Here is a 14,266-nt window from a genome sequence, read left to right on the forward strand (position 1 = left end):
CACAGAAATCTCTTGCATCCCTATACACTAATTATGAAAAATCTGAAAGAGAAATTAAGGAAACACCCCCATTTACCATTGCAACAAAAAGAATAAAATACCTAGGAATAAACCTACCTAAGGAGATAAAAGACCTGTATGCAGAAAACTATAAGACGCTGATGAAAGAAATTAAAGATGATACAAATAGATGGAGAGATATACCATGGTCTTGGATTAGAAGAATCAACTTTGTGAAAATGACTCTACTACCCAAAGCAATCTACAGATTCAGTGCAATCCCTATCAAACTACCAATGGCATTTTTCACAGAACTAGAACAAAAAATTTTACAATTTGTATGGAAACACAAAAGACCCCAAATAGCCAAAACAATCTTGAGAAAGAAAAATGGAGCTGGAGGAATCAGGCTCCCTGACTTCAGACTGTACTACAAAGCTACAGTAATCAAGGCAGTATGGTACTGGCACAAAAATAGAAATATAGATCAATGGAACAGGATAGAAAGCTCAGGGATAAACCCACACACATATGGTCACCTTATCTTTGATAAATGAGGCAAGAATATACAATGGAGAAAAGACAGCCTCTTCAGTAAGTGGTGTTGGGATAACTAGACAACTACATGTAAAACAATGAAATTAGAACATTCCCTAACACCATACACAAAAATAAACTCAAAATGGATTAAAGACCTAAATGTAAGGCCAGACACTATAAAACTCTTAGAGGAAAACATAGGCAGGACAATCTATGACATAAATCACAGCAAGATCCTTTTTGACCCACCTCCTAGAGAAATGGAAATGAAAACAAAAATAAACAAATGGGACCTAATGAAACTTGAAAGCTTTTGCACAGCAAAGGAAACCATAAACAAGATGAAAAGACAGCCCTCAGAATGAGAGAAAATATTTGCAAATGAAGCAACTGACAAAGGATTAATCTCCAAAATATGCAAACAACTCATGCAGCTCAAAAAAACAAACCCCATCCAAAAATGGGCAGAAGACCTAAATAGACATTTCTCCAAAGAAGATATACAGACTGCCAACAAACACATGAAAGGATACTCAACATCACTAATCATTAGAGAAATGCAAATCAAAACTACAATGAGGTATCACCTCACACCAGTCAGAATGGCCATCATCAAAAAATCTACAGCAATAAATGCTGGAGAGGGTGTGGAGAAAAGGGAAGCCTCTTGCACTGTTGGTGGGAATGTAAATTGATACAGCCACTATGGAAAACAGTATGGAGGTTCCTTAAGAAAGTAAAAATAGAACTACCATACGACCCAACAACCCCACTACTGGGCATATACCCTGATAAAACCATAATTCAAAAAGAGCCATGTACCACAGTGTTCACTGCACTACTGTTTACAATAGCCAGGACATGGAAGCAGCCTAAGTGTCCATCAACAGATGAATGGATAAAGAATTTGTGGCACATACATACAATAGAATATTACTCAGCCATAAAAAGAAACGAAATTGAGTTATTTGTAATGAGGTAGATGGACCTAAAGACTGTCACACAGAGTGAAGTAAGTCAGAAAGAGGAAAACAAATACCGTATGCTAACACATGTATATGGAATCTAAAAACCAAAAATTTTTTTAAAAAATGGTTTTGAAGAACCTAGGGGCAGGACAGGCATAAAGATGCAGATGTAGAGAATGGACTTGAGGACTTGGGGAGGGGGAAGGGTAAGCTGGGACGAAGTGAGAGAGTGGCATGGACATATATACACTACCAAATGTAAAATATCTAGTCCAAAGCAACCACACAGCACAGGGAGATCAGATTGGTGCTTTCTGACCACCTAGAAGGGTGGGATTGGGAGGGTGGGTGGGAGCCGCAAGAGGGAGGATATATGGGGATATATGTATATGTATAGCTGATTCACTTTGTTATAAAGCAGAAACTAACACACCATTGTAAAACAATTATACTCCAATAAAGATGTTAAAAAATAAAAATAAAAAGCTATATATAACAAAAATATTTTAAAAAATTTTTAAAGGATTCAGTGAGAAACTATAGAGAGAAATGTTGTTATTATTTCTGTGACAGAAAACTTTTGAGAAATGTTCTCTCTCTTTTCCCTTAGTGATCATCAGGGGATGTTCTAGAACAATCTTAGCTAGCACAATTCACGTAATAAGTCACATGCCAGAGGTAGGTCTTATTGAATAAGCACAAGGGAGATAGCGCTTCTCTCCATGAACTCTTTTCCACCTGCTGTCAAAATCTCTTCTTTGGAGGCCAGAGCAGCATTATACCGTAGTTATCTCCTTTTCTGTTTCTTCTTGAGACTCAGCCATAAAAAGCCTTGCCAGTCTAAGTCTAAAGTTGCTAACCTGAGTCGCATACCCTGGAGTAGGACATGCAAGACAAAGGTGGATTATTTTTTGTTTTTCTAATTTATGTTATTGAAGTATAGTTGATTTATGCTGTTATGTTAATTTCTGATGTACAGCAAAATGATTCAGTTATACATGTATATACATTCTTTTTCATATTCTTTTCCATTATGGTTTATCACAGGATGTTAAATATAGTTCCCCATACTATACAGTAGGACCTTATTGTTTATCCATTCAATATAATAGATTGCATCTGCTATTCCCAAACTCCCCCAGCCCCCACCCCCTTGGCAACCACAAGTCTGTTCTCTGTGTCTGTGAGTCTGTTTCATAGATAAATTCATCTGTGTCATATTTTAGATTCTACATATAACTGATATATGGTATTTGTCTTTCTCTTTCTGACTTACTTCACTTAGTATGATAATCTCTGGGTCCATCCATGTGGCTGCAAATGGTATTACTTCATTCTTTTTATGGCTGAGTAGTATTCCATTGTATATATGTACCACATCTTCTTTATCCATTCCTTTGTCAATAGACATTTAAGTTGTTTCCATGTCTTGGCTATTGTGAATATTGCTGCTATGAACATAGGGGTGCCTGTATCTTTTTGAATTATAGCTTTGTCCAGTTGTATGCCTAGGAGTAGGATTGCTGGATCATATGGCAGCTCTATTTTTAGTTTGTTGAGGAACCTCTATACTGTTTTCCATAGTGACTGCACCAGTTTACCTTCCCAAAATGCAGATTATTTTTATTTCACACTCCCCATCCTGCCCAAATACCTTTAGCCATAAGAAGAAAGACTGAAATGTCTGACTTTTGTTTTTGGCATTTAATGCCCCTAGTGATATCTTTGTTCAAATACTGTGGTCAAAAACATTAAAATAACAATAGAAATCCAAGACCAAAGTCAGCTGTATCTCATGATCAATCTAATCAATGTCTGTGTTACCTCCTGGTTATTTCCTAGATACTTAATATTTAAATGTTTATAGTAACAGTAGGGATAACGTATTGTGTTTTGTGATGTTTCGTATGTTATCCCCTACTCCACCGCTTCTTCTCAATTTGGTGAAATCTTTATTGCCCCTCCTTTACTCCTCTCTTTTAACCCTGCTGATCTTCCTCTTCCCCTCACTTCACTTCACCCCTGGGGTGATCAGTGTTAACAGTCTGGGTTGTTTTAACCAGCACATTTATGCTCATGCAAACACATACAGACTTACAGTACTTGTGTTATTTTATGCATTTAAAAATAGGTTATACTATAGGTGTTTCACTTCAATGTAGTGTTTGCTGCATAAACTGTAAGGCACCTTCCAGGACTGAATTTCAGTAAAACCTGAGTCAGGCCCACCCTCGAGCTTTGCAAGGACCAGCCTCTGACAAACGAGTCCAGTTTCTATCTGCAGTGGGTCCCTAATGCCTTCAGGTGGGTCTTGGACTGTGGCTGTGAGTGTTGAATTACTGTAGCATTTGTTTTCCCATTTTTCTCTGAAGCGCTGTTACAGGACCTGATAGGTTCACACACCTTTCATTTCTCAGGTTAATCTTGGCTTCATTGTGGCCATTTGATATATTTGTTTTTCTATTACAGAAGCCAGTGCTGACCTTGGAGAATCCCTGTGTGGATTTCACGTGGCTTTTGTGCCTTTCTTGGGCACTTCTTTTGAGCTCGTACTCTCGGTTCTGTGTCTATATTAGGGCATGTGGCTAAATGGCATTAGGTCTAAAGAATTTTATGTGACAGTCTAGATATCTCCCAGCCTAGGTTGTGTTTCTGGAATGACTTGTCATTAGATTGAAGTACCTCTTGATACACAAGATTTTCCTGATTACTGATTATGAATGCCTATCGTTTCCCATATTCTCTAACTTATTTATGGCTTGAACATGATACTGCTTCACCAGAGGGAAGGCATAAGGGTAGTGTATGGAGTTCAAAACAACCCTTCTTTCCACTTATAAGCAAAAATATTGTCGGAGGGGGAAATGGTCAAAGCCAGGAATAGAGTCTAAACAAGGAAAGAAAGTGAGGCTTGCCTTTGTTATCACCTTTCTCTCACTCTAAAAGGCATTGCAAGTAAATTCCCGTGAAAGGAACTCAACAAGGACTGAGTTGCAAGGATAAAGCTAAGCCACAAATCATCTTAGACCTGTTTTTAAGCCTCTCACCAGCTATGGGACTTTTGGCATCTTGGTTAACCTGTTTGTGCTCCAGTTCTCCTGGTATAGCAAATAGAAATAACATCTTCCCTTGGTGTCTCCCAGAGGTCCTAAAAGCCAAATGAGATAATATATAAGGAAACACTTTAATGAACAAGCATGGTGGAAATGCACAATATTCAAAATTTATGTTTTCTTTTTTAAAATTTCAAAATGTATTGAACAGAAAAGGATCATCTGCAAGCACTGTGTTAGGTACTGAAGATGCAGGCCTTAAGGGTACATCTCAGCCCTGTATACAAACTACCTTCTTATTATCCAGCAGCTCGTTTTCCTAGAGAACTGACTTTGACCGAGCGTGTCGTGGAACTTTTGTGATTGTGCACCAGTCACTAACAGTGAGTTTAGTTCTTCCATTCCTGACTCTATTAATACATCCTTAGCACTTAGAATCCTAAAACATCCTAGGAAAGCTTTCACCATTGTGCCAAGGTGGAATAGGAATGGCATCAGCTTGTGTTGTACTGTATTCATCTTTAGATGAGTTAGGTCGCAAGAAAACCTAACGTTCAACAGTCTGAACCAGTGGCCCTCAACCTTTGGTGCAGCCCAGCATCAGCTGTGGACCTTTTTCAGGCCACAGCAGGACGGAGCATCCTCCCCAGAGGTCCCAAGCCAGGAAGTGGGTCTTGGATGATAACTGGACATCAGTTTTATTTTCTTGTAATTTCTATAAGAGATTTTGATATCAAAGGCTGAGATTCATTGATGTCAAAACCAATAAACTATGGGAATTAATTTAGCAGGAAGGTGAATGTAATTTCCTGTTGCAACTCATATATCAATCTACCTATCATCTACCCTGAAATATCGCCTAATTGGCTTCCCAGAATACTTGGGCCTCCTTCCAGTGCATCCTCCATATTGTAGCCAGAGTGATCTTTTTGAATTAAAAATATTATCATGCCATCTTCCCCCACACCCCTGCTTCAAACACTGATGTCTTCCTGTCGCTCTTAGGAGAAAGATCGAAGTCAGAAACTTGGCCGCCAAGTCTTAAAATGTCATCGTCTCCCCTCCAGTCTAATTTCACATGTTCCTACTGTGCCTGTATTGTTAGCTTCCTTTAACTGTATCACCCCCTTCTGCCACAGGGCCCTTGCACACCTGGTTCCTGTTGTCCCCATTGCCTGAACTCCTCACCTCCATCTCTCTCGCTCATGTCCTTTGTTTGGTTAATTTCTTTCTTTCAGGCCTTCTCAGCTCAGATATCACTTCTTCCTGAAGCCTTTCTTTCTTCTTCTTTTTTTTAAAAAATTTATTTTATTTATTTATTTTTGGCTGCATTGGGTCTTCATTGCTGCGTGCAGGCTTTCTCTAGTTGCGGCGAGCTACTCTTTGTTGCAGTGCACCGGCTTCTCACTGTGGTGGCTTCTCTTGTTGAGGAGCATGGTCTCTAGGTGCAATGGCTCAGTAGTTGTGGCTCACGGCCACAGCAGTTGTGGTGCATGGGCTTAGTTGCTCCATCGCATGTGGGATCTTCCCAGACTAGGGCTTGAACCCGTCCATGTCCCCTGCATTGGCAGGTGGATTCTTAACCACTGCGCCCCCAGGGAAGCCCCTTGAAGCTTTCTTGAAGTTCTCAATCGGGTTAGATTTTCAGCTCTCTACTTCTCCCTGCTGTACAAGCTTACAATGCCATGGACCTCTGACATCATCCCCTAGAATAGCTTTTTATTTATTTTTGTGATTATTAAAGTCCATCTGTCTCACCAGTAGTTTTTTTTGCTCAAGAAAGCCCAGACCACATCTGTTTTGTTTGGTTGGTTATAATTCACTTAACAGCATTTTCTCCATTTAGTACCTGACACAAGATAGACACCTAATAAATATCTGTCATTGGTCTAATTAATGAATGACCAGAAGAAAGAAAGAATGACCCCATTAAAGCAGGGCAGGCATACCTAATCAAATGGTGACCTAAGACATAGAAATTCTTGCCTTTGTCCTGTTTCTTATTCTCTAAAAGGAGTTGGTATCCCTGCCTGAGATGATCATTGCAGCCCAAGGAAGTCAGAGGTTGATGATAGGTGAGCCCCAAAGTGATGCAGCTACAACTGTGTTAGGTTTTTCAAGCACCTGAGAGCCCCATGACGGCAAAGGCACGAGACCCTTTGTGTTCAAGTGTGTTCCACTTGAGTGCGCAAAGGTACAGCAAGCAGGGGTGAATCTGCCGCCTTCAGCTGTCAGACTTGGCCACTGGATGCTCTCTTCTCCTTGTGCAGAACACCAAGCCCAGAGGTCTGCGCCCACAGCAGGAGGCCTTGGGGGATTGGGGGATTCCATGTCTTTACCCACTGGGGCTCTCAGATGTGTGGTAAACCTAATATACCATATATCTGTATATCTATATTTCCATCCCTGTACCTGACCTAATATTCTAAAAGCCTGGCTCCTCCACTCTATTGGCAGCCCTACTGATGCACTAGTCCAAATGCCGTGAGGCTCCCTCCTTTCAACTGTTATGTACACAGAGAACATTGTCCACTGTGGAGAATTAGGATGCTATCAGGCCAACAGCCAGTGGACATCCAGACAGAACTTGGGAGGAGTTTCAAGTAACTGACAAGAGCTCTAAGTCCAGGGCCACACAAGGAGAGTGGTGAATACCAGACAGAAAGATCAAGGCAAGGTAGACTCAAGCAGTGGCAGCCAAAGCTGTACTTTCCCCAGTCACAGGGGTAGCTTCTCTCCCTGTGGAGGCCGAAGTAGAATCAGCTGAGAGGCTAATCTCCCTTCTTTCTTCTTGCAAATGGTGATGCTACCTGATGTCCACTCTGTCTCCACAAAGAGCCCTATACCTCTCTTTCCCTCTCTGTCTCTCAACCTCTTTCTCAGAAACTATGTTGCTTGTTGCATTCCATAGATAACCTGGTTAAGCCTAGCTACTCCTGGTATTTCTCTGAGACACTTGTCCCAAATAACGTGAGTAGATTTTAAGGTGGGTTCTTCCTCCATGCCCAAACCCAGGATTGGCTGGTAGCAACTCTGTTGAAAATACAGAAAACATGGGAGGAAACTGACCAAAAACAGAATGAGAAATTGATCAGTCCAATTTGCTTGTCCAAATGAAGGACAAGTCAGCAAAAATGGTGGACATTTATATTTATTAGTAAAGGGAATTCAAGTAATTGCACAATGTCTGGGCTTGTGGATATTTGTTTCATAATTTGGAATGGAGTTTCTTTTTCCCACCCTAGGGGAGAATTTTTGCCGAAGTCCTTACTGAGGGTTAGCGGCTGTGTAGCCCCTCACACAATGCTTGGCTGGGCACAGACCAGAAGAGTAGGTCACATAGATTCATAGGATTTGAATTGCTTTTCCTTTCCCTATGAATTAATCTTTTAAATGTCAGCATTTTAAACTTGCCCTTTTCAAAAAATATGATACCATATGAACCTTACTTAATTGAAAATAATTTGTATTTCAAAGGTTTTTTGTTTTTTCTCCACCCCCAAAATGGGAAAAGCTAACGAAACAAGCAAAAATCCTTGTTAAAGGATGGGCTGTCTGTGAGGGATACTGGGTTTTGTCAGTTATTTATTTATTTTTTTTTTCTTTCCGGTACGCGGGCCTCTCACTGTTGTGGCCTCTCCCGTTGCAGAGCACAGGCTCCGGACGCACAGGCTCAGCGGCCATGGCTCACGGGCCCAGCCGCTCCGCGGCATGTGGGATCTTCCCGGACCGGGGCACGAACCCGTGTCCCCCGCATCGGCAGGCGGGCTCTCAACCGCTGCGCCACCAGGGAAGCCCTGTCAGTTTTTCTAAGAAACTTTATTCCTTAAGAATCTCAACTAATTCCACAGGCTGTTCTTTTTTTCACAGGTTTGCGATTTTATAAAGCAGACTTTATCTTCTCCTGCTTACTAGTGGGAAATTTAGTATCATATGATTCCAGTCAAGCTTCAGAAGGGATATAGCAAGTCTTTTACAGCTGCACTGTTTTTACAGTCATTCATTTTGGTATCGAATTTTACAGATTACTGGTTACTCACATGTCTTCTATAACAACCTTTGAGTTAAGATGGTAAGATATTAATATGCCCATTTCACAGATTAGGTAACTGAGACCAAAGGAGACTGAATGACTTGCATGAAGTCATCCAGCCGGTTAATGGGACAACAGGATTAGAGCTGGAGGAGCTGTCAATGCTTTACCCACCTATAATGAATGAAACCCAAGTCCAGAGCAATGGGTTCAAATCCCAAGACTGCTGCTAACTAGCTGTGGTAACCCTGAGTAAATGGTGAAAACTTTCTTCACTTCAGCTTCCTCATCTATAAAATGAACAAACATTGCCCACTTTTCTCTAAACTGAGATTCTGTGAAGAATAAAATGAGATCATTTTGATAGTACCAAATGCTGAAATGTAAACAAAATAACCATCATTATCGTAATAATAGGGCTGAGTCCAGTGTCATATAATGTGTAAGGCAAGATGTCTCCTGTCCTTCCTCCAACACAGTTAGGGAACCAGATATAAAGAAGGGGATTTGGGGGTCCAGAACACATGGGAAGTGGTCCTTGGTTATGTCAGGGAGGCTGAATTTTTTAAACTCTGTATGTACATCTTTTATTCATGTGGATGATCAGACTATAAACAAAGCCTTCAGAGAAACTGAATATCCAATTGGAGCTGATAATCAAACACTTAATTGTCCAAATCTTGAAACTTTGGGGAGTTGGTGCCCTTCAGATTTGGAGAGCATCCATCTGAGTAAACTCCTGTCTGCCAAGGAATGTCACAGGGACCCTGTCACACGGACAGATGCTCCCAGCTATAGGGGGGAACCGGGGCTGCCTTTTGAGCCCAGGGCTCAGACAAGCCCCAACCCCTGGAGAAGCAGCAGCCAAGCACCTCCGACTCCCCTTCCTCCGATGTTGTCTTTCAGGGTGACGTCCAGAGGACATTCATCCAAGTGGACTTCGGGGACGGCATCGCAGTGTCTTATGTCAACCTCAGCTCCATGGAAGATGGGATCAAACACGTCTATCACAATGTGGGCATTTTCCGAGTGACCGTGCAGGTGGACAACAGTCTGGGGTCTGACAGCGCCGTCCTGTACTTACATGTAACTTGTATGTTATTACTGTTGTTGGTTTATGACATATTTGAGATATTGTGTCCTTTTAAAGATATAATCCAAAATTCCTTATCTAGAAGAAGCTCACTAGTTACCTTTTAGCAGGAGGGGAAAGGAGAGTGAGAGAGCCAAGTGGGGAGAAAGCAAGAAAAAAACCAGGGTTTAGTTTTGAGTGATCTGGACTCTGGTTTGCTTCAGATTGTTCTGTTGCACTGACTCTGCCTCTTCCAAATGCTTCTGCGAGACGATACCTGTGTCTGTGCTGGACCTGAGCAGCTTGCTGGGCTGGTTGATTGAATATGAATTTGTTGCAGCGGGTGGGGGGGGGGGTGGGTTTGTTTGGGTTTTTTTTTTGGTCAGAAATGTTTGAGAACACTCCCCATTAGCAGAAGTAATGGAATTTCTCCCCATCTGATTTTTTTTTCTCTTCCCATGTTATATCTCATTATTAATAATTCTTTTAGACTTCTGTTCCTTTTTTAAAGAAAGAGTATGTTTCCTGGACTTTGATCTGTGATGAGTTGGTCCTAGAAGGTGGCATAGAGGGAAAGAGGGTAAACAATGTTAAGGAAGCTACATTTAGAAATAGTTTCAAAAAGTATTAAAGTATGTTAAGGAAGCTACATTTAGAAATAGTTTCAAAAAGTATTAAAGTATGTTAAGGAAGCTACATTTAGAAATAGTTTCAAAAAGTATTCGGGCTTCCCTGGTGGCGCAGTGGTTGAGAGTCCGCCTGCCGATGCAGGGGACACGGGTTCGTGCCCCGGTCCGGGAAGATCCCACATGCCGCGGAGCAGCTGGGCCCGTGAGCCATGGCCAATGAGCCTGCGCGTCCGGAGCCTGTGCTCCGCAATGGGAGAGGCCACAACAGTGAGAGGCTCACGTACAGAGAACCAACAAACAAACAAATACACACACACACACACACAAAGTATTAAAGTATTTCCCCCATTGAGGAGTTCAAAGGTGTCCTAATGAGACAATGATACCTCCTAAGCTGTGTTTGGTAACAATGTTTGCCATGAATGCCTCTTATGCTTGGTGTATGGGTGTCCCCAGACAGACATAGGACTTGTTTAGATTGCTGGATAAATGGTTTACTTTTAAACGAACGTTAGCCCCTTTATATGAATGGTCACGTTCAGATTCCAAGTTCTAGGCCAGGAGTATTAAGGCTAGGCAGTATTCCATGCGTCTCACCTGACTTTTGTTCATGGAACCAAACTGAGCACAGAAAGTACCAAGTAGAATCTCTTTTGTTAGGCTGCTGTGATCCAGTGGGTGGGTAAGGCTATTTAGGGGTCTCCAAGAGATTGTTCCTTACTGAGGTTTCCTGCCCTGTCAGTCATTCTTGATCCTTATCTCCTGTACACTCAGGACCCAAGTGCTTCAAAGAAACACAGCCATCCTCCTTTGAGTTTAAACAGAGTTCTGCAAGATTCCCACTATGCCAACTCCACATCCCCCTTTTCGGCTAACGTTTGTTAAGCTCTTACTGTGTGCCAGGCTTTGTGCTAAACATGTTCTTTATGTATATGATCTTCCTTTTCAGAACAACCCTATGAAGTAGGCACTATCAGAAACACTACCTTACAAAGAACAGTGAGGTTCAGAAAGCTTAAATCACCCATTTGAAGTTGCAGGCGTACTGCCTGGCAGAGCCAGGTTTCAGACTCAGGTCTCCCTGCCTCCAGAATCCCAGCGCTTGGCCACTAGGTTATTATCAGTGCCTGCGCTGGCTTGGGGTTAGAGGATCCAAGTCTCCATCAGCCCTTATTTGCCTCCACATCTTTGCACATCATCCCAAAGGAACGTGAACATTTAGGTTAGAGGCAGCGTACTGGCTGTACCACTCCAGACGCATTTCCCAGCCTCTCTTCCGGCTGACTGCCGCTTTTCAGCTGTCCTAGATAGACTTCCCGGAGTTGCCTCTTACTGAAAGATAATCCCTCCCTATATATCAGTATCTATAAGGACAAAAGTGATAGTATCCTAAGACTAATCCTGAAATATTTAAAAACGACATCACGAACTTGGTTATTAGTAACAAAAATAAGTGGTAACATAAATGGCGGTACATTTGCTGAGAATGGCTGCCTACCTGGCAGCTTATCATTCTGCACAGCTTATTCCATAAGGTGGATTTTTGTTAAAGATCTACTCTCCGGAAGAATTGCAGTTATTCTATTCCACATCCCATATATGTATTAAACATCCCTGGACTCTAAGCATGTGTCAGTACTGATTCAAAATTCAGCAGCAGCTTTTCGTCTCAGTTTCTCAGGGTTTCCCATAGCGTCATCCATAGCTCCCCATCCTGGTTGCCCTGTGGACTCTTCTTCACCTTACATATAACCATATCCCATGAGGGAAACCTGCCTGTCCTGGTTCTCTCGTGGGCTTACTGAATCCTGGGGAGGAAAACAGCACAGAGTTTACCTCTGCTTCAGATCAAGGGTTAGTGAAGCCATCACTTCTGAAAGAAATGAGCTGCTTTGTACACTTGCAATTTTTTTCATCTCATTAGCCTGATTGAACGGCTTAAGTGATTTGACCTTAACCTCAGTAGCAGGTGATTTGTAATGGAAAGTTTTGTGTTCTGATGTTAATTTTGTCAGCCTCATCTTGGGTCAAGCGGTTGGGTAAGGAGGCCTCATATCATGGGACCCCTTTCTAAGCCTGGTCTTGGGGACAAGAATTAGCTTTTTATACTAACTATTTGAAAGCAGGATTATTTTTAAAGTTTTCATTAATTCACATACATATAAAGGCCTTAGCATGAGCATTGCCAGCAGGTTCTGACATGTTTGCTAGGGCTTCTCTCCTGAAGGGCCCATCGCGCTTTACTGTGCATATGAACTTCTTTGCTTATTCTCACACCTCTACCATGATGGGCAACATTTGGCCTTCCTTTCATATGGGAAAAGCAAGGATTGGAGAAGTACTATGATTTGCCACTATTTTACACTAAGAAGAAGTCACGGTAAAATCATAATTGACTTACATTCCCCCTGCTCTCAAATACGGAGAGTAACGTGGCAATTTTTAGTGCCATGGTGGCGGGTTAGTGAAGGGATATATGGCTTTGTAAGAAAAACAAAAACAAGCACTGGACTGAGTTGGGAGTTGTTGGGTCCCAGATGCTGGCCTGAACTCCTAGCTGAGTTATTGCATTTTTCTGAAACTAGTTTTTCTCCTCCATCGTGTGAGAAATGCATGTCTTGTTTCTCAAAGGTTCTATCAAGCAACTCATGCTGTGCCCTGTCAACTGGCCAAGCTTGATTTTCCGTCATCACGGTGCAGCCCGTGCATTTGTATTTAGTGGGTTCTGAGAGCAACAACTCAGCTCAGTTTACCAAAGCCTGCCCCCTGCCGTTCTCATCCAACCCCCCTCCCCATCCCCAGGGCTCTTCCAGAAAACTCCACGACCTGTCTTGAGCACCTACTTCCTCCACTTTCCAGTTCAAAAAGGTGCTTTGATTCTAAATCAGAAGTTCTTAAATACTGGTTTGCAAAGGTCATCAGAAGCAAATGGAGATGATACTCCTGCTGTAATGTCTCCAGGATGGGGAGGCTCTCTCAGGGCAGCTGAGTGATCTTTTGTAGCCTGACAGTTGAGAATTCCTTGACGAGTGTATTCACTGTGCTCTGCTAGTTTGCCAACTAGACACGGGGTGCAGCCAGGGTTGCCTTCAACTGGATGGAGCAGAGAATTTAAAGGACATGCAGATTTCTGCTCAGAAATCTGCCCTATCTCAGCCAGTCTTGCAGGAAAAAGAAAAAAAAAAAAAATCACTGAAGATTGTGCAAACTTGCAGAATAGGAGGTGATAAAAAAGATGAGGTGGATTTTCCGATACTTCCCAAACCTCTCTTCTCAACTACCCCGTTACATAGGAGCCCTTTGCACATGTGTTTCTGTCCCCATCTTAGGGTAAAGTGATCAGTGTCTTGAAAACCTGTGTAGCTTTGTAACTATTCACACGATGATTATATTGGCCAGTGAATGTCAGACCTGGGTTTTGTAAAATGTGGTTAATGAGCCACCTGCTTCAGAATTACGTGGTAAAAATATAGTGTCCTGGGCCCCTTTCCAGACCTATTGAATTAGAATTTCTGGCAGTGTGATATCATAATCTGCCTTGAACAGATGAGTGTGATTCTCATGCCCACTGAAGTTTGAGGGACTCTGTTGTAGGAACTCATCTTCACACTTTGAATTTCTTTTATTTCTTCTGGTAGATTTTTTTAACCTTTCAGACAAACAGCAATATGATACATGCACAATATTTAATTAGATGGTCAGAAGAGGTCTTCAGAACAAATGCCAGAGGCAGGTCACTGATCAGCACGCACACACACACACACACACACACACACACACACACACACTGTTCAGTCACTGATCAGCACACACACACACAGAGTGTTCAGTCACACAAACAGCACTTGTTCCCTGCAGCACAGGAAAACCAAGCAAGAGAAGGGAAACAATTCACACAAGTAATTTCGCCCCTCCTCTCAGCCGCCTTGTGAAGATTCATAAAGGGTAATGCAGCGCCACCTGCTGTCCGT

The 14,266-nt window shown here is 42.0% G+C and overlaps 1 protein-coding gene across 4 annotated transcripts in view; it reads left to right on the forward strand.

Annotated features, from left to right (window-relative positions):
• The window catches only part of SORCS1 (sortilin related VPS10 domain containing receptor 1), a 565,941-nt gene that overhangs the window by 497,989 nt on the left and 53,686 nt on the right, over positions 1 to 14,266 (forward strand). For all 4 annotated transcript variants that reach the window (XM_067024735.1, XM_059052971.2, XM_059052968.2 and 1 more), the window contains exon 19: positions 9,501 to 9,687. In XM_067024735.1, coding sequence (XP_066880836.1) covers positions 9,501 to 9,687 — 187 coding nt within the window. The remainder of the gene's footprint in view (positions 1 to 9,500; positions 9,688 to 14,266) is intronic.

Source organism: Kogia breviceps, chromosome 2, assembly GCF_026419965.1.
Source record: "Kogia breviceps isolate mKogBre1 chromosome 2, mKogBre1 haplotype 1, whole genome shotgun sequence".
Taxonomy (NCBI): Eukaryota; Metazoa; Chordata; class Mammalia; order Artiodactyla; family Physeteridae; genus Kogia; species Kogia breviceps.